Genomic DNA, 17,186 nt, shown 5'->3' on the forward strand with positions numbered 1-17,186 from the left:
CACCTATGGTTGAGTTTGACCTGTCAATATGGGTAAACTATTTGGTGCATTTCTTCCCTCTGTGTGTGCGTGTGAGAGACAATGAGGTTGGAAGGAAAGATTACTTGCTCCGGTTGGTTTCACCTGAGTGAGGTATTATTTTCTCAGGCCCCCCCCCCACCTCATGCCCCATCTCATGCCTTCGCTAGTAGTTCAGTCTTTTCCTGTTTCATAAGTATTCATTTTCTGCATTGCCAGATATTCTAGCAAGCTAGCTATCAAGCCAAGCAGACTCAACAATAGAGGTTAATGATAACTTGCTGTCCTCTCCTTGGCCACGAAATCCCCACCGATCATGGGAACTGCAGCAATCGTTCCTTGTGGCTACAATAAACACGCTTCATTGATGCCTCGACCCCTTTCTAAGGCTGTATTTGACTCCGTCGATGTCAGCTGACGACTTCCAATCCTAGCACGCCAGAAGCAGCGCTTTAATTGTTTTGTAGGGAAAGCGCCGCCACCTCCTCCACCACTTCTAAACAGGATCATGGAACGGGAGAGCGCTTTAACTTCGCCTCGCTAGGGTGTGAAATAAATAAAAGAGGCATTGCCTCTGGAAAAGGGATGTCGGGGAGGAGGAAAGGCTGTTGGGCTTCGACAATATAAGCCTTAACTGCCCAAAGAATGTAAATGTTGGAGCGGGTGGTGGAATCGGAAACAGCGACACAACAACAGCTCTTTTTTACGGTCTTAGGTGAGTACCGCAAGGAAATTATCGAGTTCCCTCCTATATGTCGCTTTGCAATCCGCAGCTAGTTTGGACAGCTAGCTCCGACCTTCGGCTATTCGCTCTCCGACACTGCTACAGCACAGCTGAGGAGAGCGTACCAACGGCGGCACTTCAGCACTAAGTTACTTTGGACAGCTCTCTCGCGACCTTCCTCTATTCGCTCTTCGACACTGCAGTAACATAACTGAGGAGAGCGTGAAGTACCAGGCACTTCAGCACTAGGTTACTTTGGACAGCTCCCGCCGGCTTTCCACGTACACCCCGCCTCCCGCAGCTCCTATTACTCGAGCTTAGGAAAGTGATCGGAGTGCATTCGCCTCCGCGCAAGCAACACTACAGGAAGCGAAGCGAGCGAAGAGGAAAGACCCTTCCAGGAGCAGCTCCCACCCCGCCAAAAAAAAATCCAGCTTCATCCCCGCGGGCTCCGTTTTGGAAGCATGGATCTGAGAAGGCGCAAGACCTCCTCATCCAGCCTAAGACTCCCTGTACTGCTTCTATTTTTATGTGAGTATTAATGCCTGCTTTTCCCATGGGGGTGGCGGACGACCAGCGCTACTTTCCTCTGGCGAGTCTGTCTATTTAGTCTGCGCATCACTATCATCCCTGCTTTGAGGGCCGTCTGAGAAATGGGAAACAGCTATAAGACAGCCCTGCATGTCTTGCGGTTGGTTGTGGGGAGATGACTATGATCTCTCCTTGGTCTTACTGGGAAGAATATGTCGATCAGCGGGCTGGGCTTTCGTTGGGAAATGCCGTGCAGTTAAGAAAAACAGGTAGTTTCCTACCCACATCATCAGACAAAAACTGACCGCTGCCTGATTGAGTTGAATAGGTCTTGGTCGCTAACAAATGCGCAAAGGTTTGTAGCTTAAACCTGAAAACCATGCCCCCTCCTGACTGTGATCTCTTATATATAAAACGCAGTGGCCGGCAGCGGAGCAGAACAAGAAGTGGAGAACCTCTCCGGCCTGTCTTCGAACCCCGAAAAAGCTATTTTTGTAGTTCGCGAAAATGGAACTACTTGTCTTATGGCGGAATTCGCGGCGAAGTTCATCGTCCCCTATGACGTGTGGGCCAGCAATTATGTAGATGTAAGGATCTTGCGCGCGAGCTCTCTCTTGCCCCATGTCTCTCCAAACACGCACGGACGCACACCGACTCCACCAACTTTGTGCATTTTGTCATCCAATAAAAGAGCGGGAAGGTTTAGCTTTAGTATTTCTGAAATGTTTGTTGATTTGAAATACTGTGTGACTGAGAGGGAGGGAGAAGCAGGAATAATCTAGAATATGAGGATCCCAAGCATGGTCTCCCTTCATTCTTGCCTGATGTTGCTAAGGTAATGCAGATTCCCAGCTCCCCACCCACCACACACAGAAAGAGAATTAAACAACAACAACCCACACCGAATTTGCAAGTAGTTAAGCTTGGAATGAGAAAAGATTGTACTCGGAGAATAAACGCCCCCGCTCTCTCGCTCTCCCACCCCAAGAAATGTTGGCTGTATCTATTGCTGGGGGTTCTTGGGTTTAATGCTTTTATAAGTGCATAAAACTTGCTTTTTCACATGGGAGTGAAAAGATATCCGACCATATCTAACTGCTCATCTTGATCCTCCGGGACGGGGAGTCGGGTGGTGATGGAGAGATTATGGGCAATTATTCTACCCTGGGTGTGACCAGAGAAATCCGCTCATTTCTATGAACCTGCGCACACCTGTATTCATTCCATCTGTTGTGGGCTGTTGTTGTAGCAGCATCGGGGGAAAGGGGGGATGGTGACTCGGCCACGTTTCCCTTGATAGTGCCTTTGAGAGTCTTTTGCCTCGGATGAAATCCTTAGTAAAGGTGTTTTTTGGGGGTGAGGAGGTCGTTGGACTTCGGAGGGGCGGGAGGTCATTGGACTTCTCCGTTGACTGAGCCTGTTGTGCCCTTGTGTCCAGCTGATCACAGAGCAAGCCTACATCCCGCTTTCCCGGGGAGCAGAAGAGCAGGGGAAATGCGGCAGCAACGAAGCCGAGCTCCAGATTTTGTGGATAGACAGAGCTTACACCCTGCGACTTTACTTTGTCAAGGTAACTGATGGCGACCGCAGGGTCACCCGCGTAGGAGCCCAGATACTCAGGAAGAGTCAAAGGAGTGGGGATGAGAGGCAGAGAAAACGGGCGGTCAAAAAACACCAGGATGGCATTGTCTTTTATTTTTCTAGTTCGTACAGTATCCTCACTAAAGGCCCAGGAAGCGGTTCTTTCTCCCGCCGCTTCTAAGTTCTTTCACGCCTTGACAGATCTGAGAAATCGAGCAATATTTATATTTATTGGGAGGGCGCAGGGTTCCCAAAGCTCAACCAAAATTCTCACCAGGCCGAAACGGGATGCGTAGGGTCCCAAGGGGAAGCTTCCTTAATACCAACCGTTTGTCTTTCCGTCTATCTCTCTCTATCCCCACCTCCCCTTCCCCCGTCTCCTCCACCCCGAAATCGACAGGAGGGTCGCAACACCAGCACAGGACCCGAGGCCTGGTGGAAAATGAACAAAGTCCAGTTCGTCTACGACAGCTCCGAGCGCACCTACTTCAAGGACGCGGTTAACCGTAAGTCCTGATGTGCTTTGAGAGAGAGAGAGAGAGAGGCCTAGGAAAATCTCGAGAGCTGGGTTGTTTGGTGGCAGTGGATCAGGAGAGGAAGAAGGCCACCTGGAGTTCTCCATCACCTGCCTTGGAAAAGCGGGGAGTGGGGCGGGCGGGCTAGGGTGTTAGGACACAACATAGAGCACAACACAGCGAGACGCAGGCTTTGTTTCGTGGGCTCTTCAAGTCCGGATTGCGTCCCCGGCTCTGCTTTCACACGGAGCGTCGCTTCTCTCCGGTTTTCTTTTGTCCGCTTTGCCTACCTCAGGCTAGATCCCCCTACACCCCCAAGCCCGCACTGCGGATAAAAACTGCATCCCTTCACCTCAAACCGCCCTCCTACCCTTGGGTGGATTGCACACATGCCCGGATTTAGGCGCTGGATCCCCGCCTTCTCTCTCCCCCCTCCCCGCCTGCTTTGTTTCTCAGCACCCTCCTGAAAGGTGGGTTCCTTTCCTGTGCGCAAAACCGACTTATTTTTTCTGCCTTTGGACCGCCTCGAAATGGCGAACAAGGCCACACTTTTCAAGAGTGAACGATTCGACAGTTTGAGATTGCCGATTAGAAGCCGATTTCTGTCCCTTCGGTCAGTTCGGAGTCTTTTGAAACGAAGTGGTGACACGTTACAAAGAACCGCGGGTGCAATCTGATGCCCATTTACCTGGGGTAAGAAGACCCGTTCAACTCAATGGAGTCTACTGAGTTGACATTGCCTAGAATTGCATTGTACGGCTGCGATCAAACTGAACTCAGTAAGGCTCACTTTGTAAGGAAACGTTCTTACCATCGGGCTGCAAGTCTGGTCTATGCGCACCTTTCAACAGATAGGACTAGCTACAATTGTTTCTCCGAAGAGCAAAGCAATTAATTAATTAAATGTAAATACAAAAAAAACACACCTCCGATAGAGTTGTCTTTCAGGCGTGTTAACGAGAAAGGGCAAAATTAAAATCAAAAACCCAAATCTACATGTTACTACTCATCGCAAGAAGGAAAGACCACATCGGTTATTTACAGCAACATGCAAGAACTAAAACAGAGGGGGAAATATTATTAAGAAAATGAAATGTGCTCTTAACTCACAAATTAACATTGGTCTCCATTGGTAAAGGTGATCCGATGAAATAGATGGATTTGCTGCCTACATGATCTGACTCTTGTACCTATAGTTTAGGCTTTGTGTGTAAAGTATTTTTGAGTTTTACAGAATTGGGTTTGCAGGTATGGGTGAATTTCATGCTCTTATTGCAAGCACTTTAGAACGTAGAGACTGGGCTCCTAAACCTGTCTTCAAATGTAAATAACAAAACCAGCTCCTATTTTTTTCTTGTTATTGCTTGGACTTTGAGACTGTTCTTTCTAAATGCTCTTAAAAAAAAAAAAAACCAGCAACCCGAAGCCACCTCAATGTTCCCTTCACTGAAATGGTGGTGCTGACTGCTTCATCCTGACTGCATCCAAATGCCCGCCTAGAAGATGTGGGCAGCTTTTTGCTTCATTGCTGTAGTTTGTTTGTTGAAGATGATTCTGTCTCATTTTCTAGCATTACTCTCTCAACCTGATCTTAGATGTTCTCCTGCTGCCTCTATTTGTTGCTGTGTATATCTGCAGTGCAGGATAGTTCTGCAAGAGATTGTCTGTGCCCCCCCCCCCACCCTGAGATCCTTATTTTTTTCTTTTGTCGCATTGAAGCAAACAAAAGTCACATCCACTGTTCATAAATTTCATCGCTTTTGAATAATTCCTGATATGCAGAAATTTGAAGCCAAAGTTTTATTTATCTCCTTCCTAAGTATAAAGTGTGCTGAAAGTCATATTCATTTTAAAATAAAGTATATAGGAGGGGAATCATGATTGATTTTCAAAAGGGTCTGAAACTCCTCCTCGCCTCTGCACTAATAAATTTACTGGGAATTGTCATCACATGCAATCATAGATTAGCCATGGGTTTATTTTTATTTATTTTTTAAAAAAGATTTAATTTTTGAAGGTTTAAAGTGCAATCTTAGATGTTCCTACTCAGAGGTAAGTCTCATTGACTTCAAAAGAATCATACTCCCAAGTAAATGAGCATAGGATTGCAGCCATAGGGTTCAATCCAGAGAAAGCAGTTCAGTGGGACATAGGTGCATAGGCTAAGCAGTTATGTGTCGTTCATTTCAATACTCATTTTTCTTTATTTTTGAATTTCAGCCCTTCTTATTAAGATTTATGGATTCACTTTAATCATATGAACACCATGCACATTTCACTGTCATTATTCTTACTTAAAATTAAGCACATTTACAAATCTGTATATGCTTCAGGTCTTATTTTGGAATATTATCTCTGATTATTGATTTATGTACAGTTTTGCTCAGAGTGCTGTGCTATGAGAACCAGTGTCGCAAATGGTTAAATGGTTGGATATTGGGTGTACGGATCCCAGGTTCAAATCCTGCCTCAGCTGCAATGCCTACTGAGTGGCCTTGGGCAAGTCACACACCCTCTCAATCCTATCTCACAGGGCATGTCCATGGCTAAAATGCTGCCCGGGGAATATACAAATAGAATAATCCTCAGGGGACACAGCATGAGTGATGGGACTTTGAGTGATGCTGGCCTGTGGGGATGCCTTCAGCAATGAAAATAAGAAAGACAAACGAGTGATATGCTGAATTTGTAGAGATGAACCTAGTAAGAGAAAGATGTTGCCAACACATCTCTTCTGGCAAAGCTGCACATCTGCTTAATAGTTGGTATTCTTTAGCATAATAATCATAGTTGCTGCCATAGCAAAAACACATTAGTCTTCCAAGTGCAAAAGACCCCAATAGGGTATACGGACACACACACACTTTATGATGATTTATAAATATTCTGACAAAGTGGGTTCTTTCTCCATAATTCCCCAAGTGTTGGCAATTCTGCACATGGATATGTCTTCATTTTTAACCTCCACCCCCCCTCCCAATTCATCATCATTGACAATAACAAGACATGTACCATGAATGTCCTGGAAAGGGTTCTTGCCTTTTCCACTAACCTAGAAATTTGTAGGAATTTTGGGTCTCACCAGAGTGTAAAGAATACATGAAGCCAATGCACTGTGAAGTGGATGAGAGAGCCCTGCCTCTGTCCTCAACCAGCTCTGGGAAAGCAAGATTTTCTGGCTATTAAGCTGGCCTGACCAATATGAATTGTTTGGGTGGAATCCAGATTTGAAGACGGCAACTAAGGATGCAGTCCATGCCCCATCAGAAAGCTGACCAAAGGACCACTGGAAGTTGCTTAAGTCCACACACCTTTCGTGGTGGGCCTTTGTTTGGTTGGAAGGGGCAGTTGCCTTTTTTAATATTTTCGAATTTTCTTCTATCGCTTCTTTTTGGAATTTGGAGACCGAATATGAAAAACCTTTCTTATTATCTTCTTTGAAAATATCCTTTAGCTGTCTATGATGCAACCAACTTTGGAGATGTTCTTTTATTTCTTCATATTCTATCAGTTTTAGTTTCCCCTCTTGTTCAACAAGTAGTTCTCTATATGTTGGCCATTCTCCCTTTTCCCCCAGTGTTTTAAGTGACAGTGCTTCAATAGGTGATAACCACCAGGGTGTCTTGGGTTCTAGTAGGTCTTTGTATTTTCCCCACACTTTAAACAATGATTTCCTTATTGTATGATCGTGGAACCCTTTATGTATTTTGGCTTTTCCATACCATAGGTAAGCATGCCATCCAAACCTGTTATCATGTCCTTCCAATTCTGTTATTTCCCCCCCTTTCTAACTTGATCCAATCACAGATCCATACTAGGGATGCAGCTTCGTAGTACAATTTTAAGTCTGGAAGTGAGAAGCCACCCCTTTCTTTCATGTCTGTTAATTTCTTATTTTTTATCCTTGGCTTTTTCCCATTCCAGACATATCTTGAAATCTCTCTCTGCCATTCTTTGAAGCATGCAGTCCCCGTTATTATTGGAATAATTTGGAGGAGAAACAACATCCATGGAAGCACATTCATTTTTATAGTTGCAATTCTTCCCATTAGTGAAAGGTTCACCCTATTCCATGTTTCCAAATTTCTTTTAATTTCATACCAAGTTTTTTCATAATTGTCTTTAAAAATATTTATATTTCTGTTGTTATCCATACTCCTAGATATAATGAATTGAAGAAAATGTTGAAAATAACATTTTCTAAACAGAAGAAGAAGAAGAAGCTTTTTTTGTTAGGCATTCTAGGCCAAGATCTACCAAAAGAGAAGATGACCCTATTCATGTACATTACAACAGCGGCGAGAATTTTGATAGCACAAAACTGGAGAAATACCAACTAAAGAACAATGGCAAGAAAAACTGATGAACTATGCAGAAATGGCAAAACTGAAGGACAGACTTTGAGAAAATGACAACAGTGACTTTGAAAGAGAATGGGAACCATTCATAGTATATTTGCAGAAACAAAGGAAGACCATAGATTTGATGGCAGGATTTAAATAAACACTCCCATCTTTATTAACAAAAATATGTAGAAGATGAAGAAATAATATACCGTAGTATATTTTTTAGCAACAGTAGTGCGAAAGAGGGGGAAAATAAATCAGAAGTGGAAGTTGGGGGGAGTCCAGGAGGAGAGGGAAGAGGGAATGTAACATGAATATTATGGATATGTGACATATGTAATAATTGAAAAAGAAAATGGAATAAAAAATCAATTTTTATGAAAGAAAAAGAAGAATGGGAGGTTGTAGCCTCTGTCTGCCCCTCCTCCTGTTAAAGAGATTGGGGTGTGGATTCTGTCCGATTCCTGGACGTGGGCTAGGGCCATGCCATGACCCCAACAGGGACCCCTTGGGGTGACCCTATTTGATGTAAGTCATAGGGCTCCCCCTATTGGTGGTTTACCCTTAGATTGACTCCCTGAAGACAGGCGGGAGTTGAGATATAGCCTGGCACCACCCAGTGCCTAAGCCAAACCGCTCACATCTGTAACCAACAAAGTTGTAGCCTATTTAATCCCATAAACAAAAATGCTCATGTCCATGTGTTTATTAATCATCAGGGAACTGTAGGTCATAGGGCCTTGGCACGCGAGTGCTGCTCTGCCAGCAGACAGGGAGATAATGCCAGCAGGATGACACTTCCATCACTGAGGTGGTCCCCTAGCAGTGTTCCACCAGTGAAATGGCGGGGGGGAATGGGTCATGGTGGTAACAGGCTTAAGTCTGGTCAGTGAAAGCAGGGGAGTTGTTGCCTCTTCAAATAGTAGGCATCATTGAGGATCGCAAGCCATAGGAGTGGTTCTTATCCATTGACACTTCTCTTTTTTTGGCAGCTGGGAAACACACATCTACCACACGCCATCTTTCTGCTTTAGTCACCCCAGCTGGGAAGTCTTATGAATGCCAAGCTCAGCAGACAATCACCTTGACCTCCACCGACCATCAAAAATCTGTAGTTCTCTTGCTGTCAGAGGTCCGCCTTCAGCCCTTTGACATCAGCTCTGATTTCACCTTCAGTGAAGGTAAGGGTCTTGCTGGTGCTGGGAAATGTTTGGGTACCATTTGGAAAGATGAGGTGGCAGCACTTGACCAGCAAAGCAGGCAGTTTCCATGGAAAGCTGGGATGGGGAAGGGACGCAACACACATTCTTTATTATTATTTTTGAAAGAATAACTTATCCTGTCCGGAATCTCAGACTAAGGCTGTGTCCAAAGAATAGCATTCCTTCAGCTAGGAATAAGCAGATTTTCCCCATCCCATTATTATCCTATAATGGATGCTTTTTCCATCAAGGACCATTGACTCACAGATAAAATCAATTGTGGGCACAAACAAGGGTTCACTAAGTGTGATAATTTATATCTTAATTGCATTAAAGGTAAAGGTAAAGGGACCCCTGACCATTAGGTCCAGTCGTGACCGACTCTGGGGTTGCGCGCTCATCTCGCATTATTGGCCAAGGGAGCCGGCGTATAGCTTCCAGGTCATGTGGTCAGCATGACAAAGCCGCTTCTGGCAAACCAGAGCAGCACATGGAAACGCCGTTTACCTTCCCGCTGTAGCGGTTCCTATTTATCTACTTGCATTTTGATGTGCTTTCGAACTGCTAGGTTGGCAGGAGCTGGGACCAAGCAACGGGAGCTCACCCCGTCACAGGGATTCGAACCGCTGACCTTCTGATCAGCAAGCCCTAGGCTCAGTGGTTTAACCACAGCGCCACCTGGGTCCCTTCTTAATTGCATTACAGGTTCTTAATTTCTAAAAATAAATGCCAGAAATAAATACAAATGCTGTAATGGCTAGGAAGATAAGAGCTAAGGAGTTGCCAGGTCCTGAAGATGCATTAGTTTGAGGACAATACTATAATTATTTCTGGAGAAGGAGGCAAGTGAAGACATGCTCCTATTACTTCAATTGAGTAGATCTTATTTACTTCTAGCTTTTTTGTTGGAGCAATAGTACCAGTCACTGGGCTGTATGGAAGCAAGATTCATCAGTGAAGAATCCTGAAAATGCTTAGGGGGGCAGCTGAATAAGCAGGGGGTTGGCACCTGGTCTTTGTGTTGGAGGTGTTGTTCCCAACATCCATTGTAAGGACTTAGTCTGCCCTACATTCTACAACCTGCTTTTCTGTTTAATTTCTAACATGAATCCCCTGCCCTTAGTTTTCCATTCATAGCTGTGACCGAGGATTCAATATTGCTGACTTCTCATAACCAATCATTATTTTGGCAAAATGCCACAGCTCCAAACTGAAAAAGCGGCAATGTCCAAATCCTTTGCTTCACCTTCTTCAGTCCTGCTCTAAATTTTCTGAGCAGTAAACCATTACCAATGTCTTTAGTCAACTGCCTTTCTTATAGTATAGATATGGTAGATACTCCTTTTGTCATAAACTACTCATGCCAGAAAAAATGGAAGGTTTCAGGTTTATGAAAAGTTATGCATTTCCGTGTGATTATATATATGCAGGTGCAGATTTGTTAATTGTTGGCATATGAGTGTCAAAGTCTTATATGCACTGGTAGAAACAAAACATAAGAAGGACCCTGTGGCATTATACCAAGGGTCCTGTTAGCCCAGCACCCACTGTCCAATAGCAGCCAACCAATGGCTTCTGGGAATCCCAGTTGTAGGAAAGGAAGGCAAGAACCCTTCCTAATTTTGACCCCTAGCAATGGGTATTCAGAGGTACGCAGACTCTCAACACAATATTCAATTTGTCTGTCATGGCAAATAGCCATTGCCAGACCTATCCATCTAATCTGAACATTTAGTTTAATCATGTATATTTCTTCCTTTAAAAAAAACCAGTTTATATATGCTCTATTTTGATAAGTTATAAGTTGACTTGTTGTTAATGAATATTTTTATATTGTTTTGTGCCAACTGCTTAAAGGTCTTGATAATTGGATGGTATATAAATCCTGTTATTTTTTAAAAAGTCCACACTCCTTTAAAAGCTGTCTGGGCCAATCACCATTACTATATCTCCTGGCAGTGAATTCCGTAAGTGTTGCAAAAATAAGTTATTTCTACTTTCTGCCCTGAAACTACTGCCCATCAGTTTAACTCAGTGACCCCAATGGTTAATGAGAAGACTGAAGACTAGGGTTAAGGCCTCTTGTGCACCATTTAGGATTTTATGCACATCCGACCTTGGTCACCTGTTTTTCCTTAATGATAAAATTACAAACTATGTCAATTTCAAAGGGAAGGCACTCCAGTTTCTTGATCATTTTGGTTACTCCTTTCCAGCCCTAGCTCAGTACTGTCAACAATGACTCAGTGTCAACAGTGGCATGTTGGGGGACTGGCAAGACCACACCAGCAGGAAGAGTGGGAGAAGCATTCTTGCATTACTTTGTTCTTTTCAGGGCTGCCCATTAAATGATTTCCTTCCCATTGTTTCCAATGGAAGGGAAATTACTTACAGCAATTCCAGGACTGGCATATGTTTCTCCCTGTTTCAGTGGCATGTTGGGGGACTAGGAAGGCCATGGATCTTTTCGATCAATGGCTTCCCCCAGTGTCAGGTGTCAGGGAATCTGATCCCCCCACAGTAGGCTGCCAGGAATTCTTCTTCTTCTTCTTCTTCTTCTTCTTCTTCTTCTTCTTCTTCTTCTTCTTCTTCTTCTTCTTCTTCTTCTTCTTCTATCACTCATAGCCGAGTAAGATTGTCTTCCATAAACACAATTTTAACAATGGGTCCGTAAGTGACTGTGGAGGCCAATTCTGGATCCACACGCCCTTCCACAGTGGGTAGGCAAGGAAAGCTCGTACCAATGTCTTTTATTCAATATTCACAGAGAGAGACTTAGAAAAGTAGCCTCTTGGAGTAATGGCGTTGCTCTGAGTAAACTCCACCCTCCTTCTCTACTCAGTCATCATCATCAGCACCCACCTTATGGTGGCCGCTTAGGGCCATTTGCCTCCAAGCCCTTTGCTCTCCTACTTTCAATGTTTGCTGGGTTCTGGAAGAAGGCGGGTCTAGAATGCTTTCTAGTGATAATGTGTCAGCCAGCTGCTCTGGCTCTGTTTCCCCTGCCTCTTCTCCCATTATTTCCCAACTTTGCCCCTCATCTACCTCTGAGCCATGACCATCCACAAACCACTACTGTAAATCTATACTGTCTTCCTCTTCTCTGGAAGGTTCAGGAGGAGGAGGAAGCAATCTCCACCAGTCCTCCGATGATGTCCAGTCCCTGACGCAGTCTGCTCTGACATTCCCTTGTGCAGCCTTCTTCCCCTGCATGTGAACTTCCTGGAGCCATCATGGCCATTGCAGGAAAGAGGATGCTTGACTAGATGGGCCATTGGTCTGATCCAGAGGGATTATACCTATGTTCTCCAAACTGTCCAATTTCTCACTTAACCATGGAGCTCACAGGGTGACTCTGGGCCATATTTTTGTATTCAGTCTGGCTTACGTCACAGGGCTGTTGTGGAAATATTGGATGTGCTGCCTTGAGCTCTTTGTATGGAAAAAAGTACATTTAGTTTCATATAAGCTCATGTTTACTGGTACAGAAAATAACTCTCTCTCTCTGTCTCGCTGCCCCTCCCTGTTTTCTGTTCATTTATATTGCAGAACATAAATGTCCAGTAGACCAAAGAGAACAGTTAGAAGAAACCCTTCCTCTCATTCTGGGCTTGATCTTGGGACTTATTATTGTGATCACCCTCGGCGTTTACCATCTCCACCTCAAAATGACTGCTAGTCAAGTCCAAATCCCACGAGACAGATCTGAGTACAAGCATATGGGATAGTAGCTGGCACGCTCGCCAGTCAGCTGAAGCAAAAGCACTTTTTCTCCTGTAGGCCAGGGGCTCCCATATGATGAAATAAAACTTAACTACTTTATAATGACCAAAAGGGAGAGGGCAGGAAAGGGTGGGGGCGGGGGGCAGCGGGAGCAGCCATTTCTCAAAAGTCAGTACTTCAGAGCTCACAAGGCAACATTTTCTTCTTGGAAGGGCCATTGGTGTAAAATGGCAGCTTCCTTCCCATTCATGTTCTGAGGGAAGAAATTAGGATGGAAATGCATGTTTTGCTCTGAGTACTGCTTGAGATGCTGCTGCTGCTAGGATGGGTTGGATCAGGCATCCCCAAACTACGGCCCTCCAGATGTTTTGGCCTACAACTCCCATGATCCCTAGCTAACAGGACCAGTGGTCAGGGATGATGGGAATTGTAGTCCAAAACATCTGGAGGGCCAAAGTTTGGGGATGCCTGGGTTGGATCCTATCATCTGGGAATGGAGATCCATAATTCTAATGGAAGGGGTGAGGAAAGAGATATTCCCCCCTTTTATCCTACAGCCCTTTATGCTTCTTGGAAAAAAATGGATGGTAGGCTGAAGGAGAACAGAAACTGCTGAAGATCATCTCCAATCTTTCCATGAATGAAAACCTCCTCTGGGCCACAGTCTTTTTCTTTGAATGGAAGGACTTTTTCCATTCATGGAAAAGCTTCTTTGGATCCAACTCATCATCCTATATTCCCAAAGCTCCAACTTTTCCTATGGGAGCAAAGGGATGGTCAAGGAGCTGGGAACCTAGGATAGCATCCTATGGAGATATTCCCCAAAGAATGATGCCATTTTGAAAAAAGAAACAAAAACACCAGCCAAATCCTGCTCACGTGATGTTAAGCCATCACAGCTTCACTTCAAGTTCATCTCAACCAAGAATCTATTTCAAACAGGCAGGGTGGGTGGGGGAAGAGAAAAGAATCCATGATCTTAGCTTGAGGAAATTTTGTTTTTTTGCTTACTGGGAATGCTTTAGCACCAGAACAACTTTATAGTTGTCGCTGCCCAAAACATAAGAGCGTCACGCTATTGTAAGCCAAGTGAGAAATGCTTCTGGGCTGAGCACCTTGCATGTACTGTGATTGGAAAAAAAATGCCTACCACTCCATTATGACTTCATTTAAAACAACAACCACAAAACGTTCATATGACTATGCAGATATCTTCAGGTGTTATAAATATATATCTGTAAATATATATATGGAAAAAACCCTCCCAATAAATCCTGAATTATGTTGATTAATGCAGAGTATTTTTGAAACACAGGCACATATATAAATATGTAAAATAATATTTTATTGGCATTCTTATTCATTTGGAAGTGACCTCTGCTTCTGTACAAATAATGAGATGCAAATAAAATGTCGGGTGGATTTGGTAAATGAGCACCTCGTATTAGTGCTTTCCTTACAAAGGCCTTCGGCAGGTGGAATAAGGGTGCTTCCTTGAGAGAAGCTGACCCCATTCCAGGTCCTCACCACCTGATGTGGTGAAATAATGCCAAAGAAGGGGAAATGTCGTATATTTTGCATAAGTCACTTTCACCAGGTGTAGGTGGCTCAGATGAACACCACATTTGAAGATCTCCCTTGCGGGATCAGGCTTATCTTGGAACCAAATGACACATTAAGAGCGCATAAGTAGCATGCATAGGATTGGTCACATCTTTTATATATAAAAAGACTGCCACAACTTCAGGTGCTGTTCTGTGCAGACAGTCTACTCTAGGTCACAGGGGTCATCAAACTTTTTCAGCAGGGGGCCGGTCCACTGTCCCTCAGACCTTCTGGGGGGCCAGACTATATTTTGAAAAAAAATATGAACAAATTCCTATGCCCCACAAATAACCCAGAGATGCATTTTAAATAAAAGGACACATTCTACACATGTAAAAACACGCTGATTCCTGGACCATCCACGGGCCGGATTTAGAAAGCGATTGGGCCTGATCTGGCCCCCGGGCCTTAGTTTGCCTACCCATGGTCTAGGACAGGCATCCCCAAACTGCGGTCCTCCAGATGTTTTGGCCTACAACTCCCATGATCCCTAGCTAACAGGACCAGTGGTCAGGGATGGTGGGAATTGCAGTCCAAAACATCTGGAGGGCCGAAGTTTGGGGTGCTTGGTCTAGGACAAAAAAACCCACAAAGGATTTTGACTGGTGGGTGAGACAACCTACCTATCAATCATGTGATGTCATAATGATGTTATATGGCTGGCAGGCAGCCCTACCCACCTGCCAAATTTGGCCCACAAGGAACAGGTGCTGTGAAACCAAAAAGGTTTCCCAACCCTGCTCTAGCATAAAAACCACATGGGCATTTTTACTGTGAAAATGCATGTGTGGTGTATTAATGTATTTACTCTCCCTAAGCTCTCCTTTCATTTGGAGCTCATGTGAGTACACACACACATGCCTCCACTGTCTGGTGCTGTCATCCCCTGTGCTGATTTCCCATTGAAAAGTGCTCCCTATGCTGCTATCTGCCCTGCTAAAGCTGCTATTTTCAGCAGAAAAATTGTACTGCTGGCACTGGTAATGAGTGAGCCCCCATCTATGAGACACTCCAACCCCTTGGAGGAGGGGGCCTTCCCAATTTCTCGGTGCACAACTCTATTTCTCCTCTTTCCATTCCAACATCACGATGTGTTGTAGAGCACATTGGGACTGACTGGATGGACTTGAAGGTCCGCCCATCCAAAGCGCTTCCATCTCACCTGGGTAAGTTTCATTTTGTTATTCCTTACTGTTCCTCCATACTGAGGAGCTGCATTCGACTTTGTGCTCTTTTATGTGAAACCAAGATCATTTATATCTCTGGAATGGAATACACCACAAGTGGCTTCCTGGGTTTTCCCATGGTGCAAATGTGCCATTATTCAGAGGTACAACGGTGATGGAACAGACAATCTTGTGTCCTCCTTCCAACCCAACGGCTTTTTCGCCTGGTGTAAGAAGATGGGCCTCTGTCAGAAAACAGCTCTCTGGAATGTGCTTGGAGTTTAATGATCAGAAGGTTTTGGTTTCCCCCCAGTTGAAGTTTATTCTACTCTGCCCCTCAAGAGAAAACACACACACACACACACACACACACACACACACACACACACACACACACAGCTTAAGCCCAGTCAGAGAGGAAACGTCTCAGATTCATCCTGCAAATTTCTGTCCCTAGGACTAGTGAGTATCTTGTGGCTTTAAGACACTTGAAACCCCTAGCCAGGAAGGAAGTAGGGTACATGGAAGTTACTGAGAATTTTGTCAAATGTTCTCTGTGTGAGAGAGAGATTGTGCGAAGGCACATTTCCTGATGGAAAGATCCATCCTCAGCTGGGAGGGTGAACAACTCAGAGACTGTTCTGAATGGCCAATCAAAAACCTGCAAGAAGGTTGTGAAGCACAGGCAGAGATGGGTGTGGCTTGGGAACAGGGGTGCGGCTTGGAAGGGTATATGGCTTGGGGGTAGTCCTAAGGACCAGACCGAGAGGGGGGGAGAGTCACATTCATTCCCCAGGTCTGAAATTCTTCACCGCTGTCCTAAGCTTCTCTTTTCTCTCTCCTGATGTTGCCTCAGAGTCCCAGGGGTCAGTAAACTTTTTCAGCAGGGGGCCGGTCCATTGTCCCTCAGACCTTGTGGGGGGGCGGACTATATTTTGGAAAGAAAAAAAACATGAACGAATTCCTATGCCCCACAAATAACCCAGAGATGCATTTTAAATAAAAGGACACATTCTACTCATGTAAAAACATGCTGATTCCCGGACCATCTGCGGCCCGGATTGAGAAGGTGATTGGGCCACATCTGGCCCCCGGGCCTTAGTTTGGGGACCCTGCCTCAGACCGACAATGGGGAAGAGTTTGAGATGCAGAAGAAGAGTTTGGAGAAGGGCATTGGCTCAGTGCTGTGCCTGCAGAAGCCCCCAGTTTCAAGCCCTGCAGGAGATCCCTCTCAAAGAGTCACTGCCAGTCAGTGTAGACAGTACTGAGCTCAATGGAGCAGTGATCTGACTTGGTATGGTAGCTTCCTAGACAGGCTCCAGAGCTCCAGGCCTGGAGAGAAAAGCCTTGACAGTGTGCCCTTAATCTAAACAGACTTTTCATTTCTTAGAATTTCTTTTTTATAATTTATCCTTTCTTGGTTCTCTTTCATCTTCTAAGCAGACCTGGAACCCTATGTCTGTTCCCTGCAGAAGCAGGGGAAGATGGGCTCCACAGAGGAAGTGGAACGATGCCTCTAAGTCTAGTCCCTCAGAAAATTATTTCCTCATTTGAAGACTCCTTCGTGGCGCTGTGGGTTAAACCACAGAGTCTAGGGCTTGCTGATCAGAAGGTTGGCAGTTTGAATCCCTGCAATGGGGTGAGCTCCTGTTGCTCGGTCCCAGCTCCTGCCCACCTAGCAGTTCGAAAGCACATCAAAGTGCAAGTAGATAAATAGGGACCGCTCCGGCGGGAAGGTAAACGGTGTTTCCGTGTGCTGCTCTGGTTCACCAGAA

At 44.9% G+C, this 17,186-nt stretch overlaps 1 protein-coding gene across 1 annotated transcript; it reads left to right on the top strand.

Moving 5' to 3' along the window:
* Positions 1-507: 507 nt before the first annotated feature.
* Positions 508-14,073, top strand: LAMP5 (lysosome associated membrane protein 5). Its single transcript, XM_035110086.3, has 6 exons — positions 508-1,273; positions 1,694-1,860; positions 2,712-2,843; positions 3,255-3,360; positions 8,708-8,896; positions 12,467-14,073. Exons 1-6 carry the CDS (start codon positions 1,207-1,209, stop codon positions 12,643-12,645), a joined length of 840 nt encoding a protein of 279 aa, XP_034965977.3. The 5' UTR covers positions 508-1,206; the 3' UTR covers positions 12,646-14,073.
* The last annotated feature ends 3,113 nt before the right edge of the window (positions 14,074-17,186 follow it).

Source organism: Zootoca vivipara, chromosome 3 (genome assembly GCF_965207765.1).
Source record: "Zootoca vivipara chromosome 3, rZooViv2.hap1.1, whole genome shotgun sequence".
NCBI classification, from domain to species: Eukaryota; Metazoa; Chordata; class Lepidosauria; order Squamata; family Lacertidae; genus Zootoca; species Zootoca vivipara.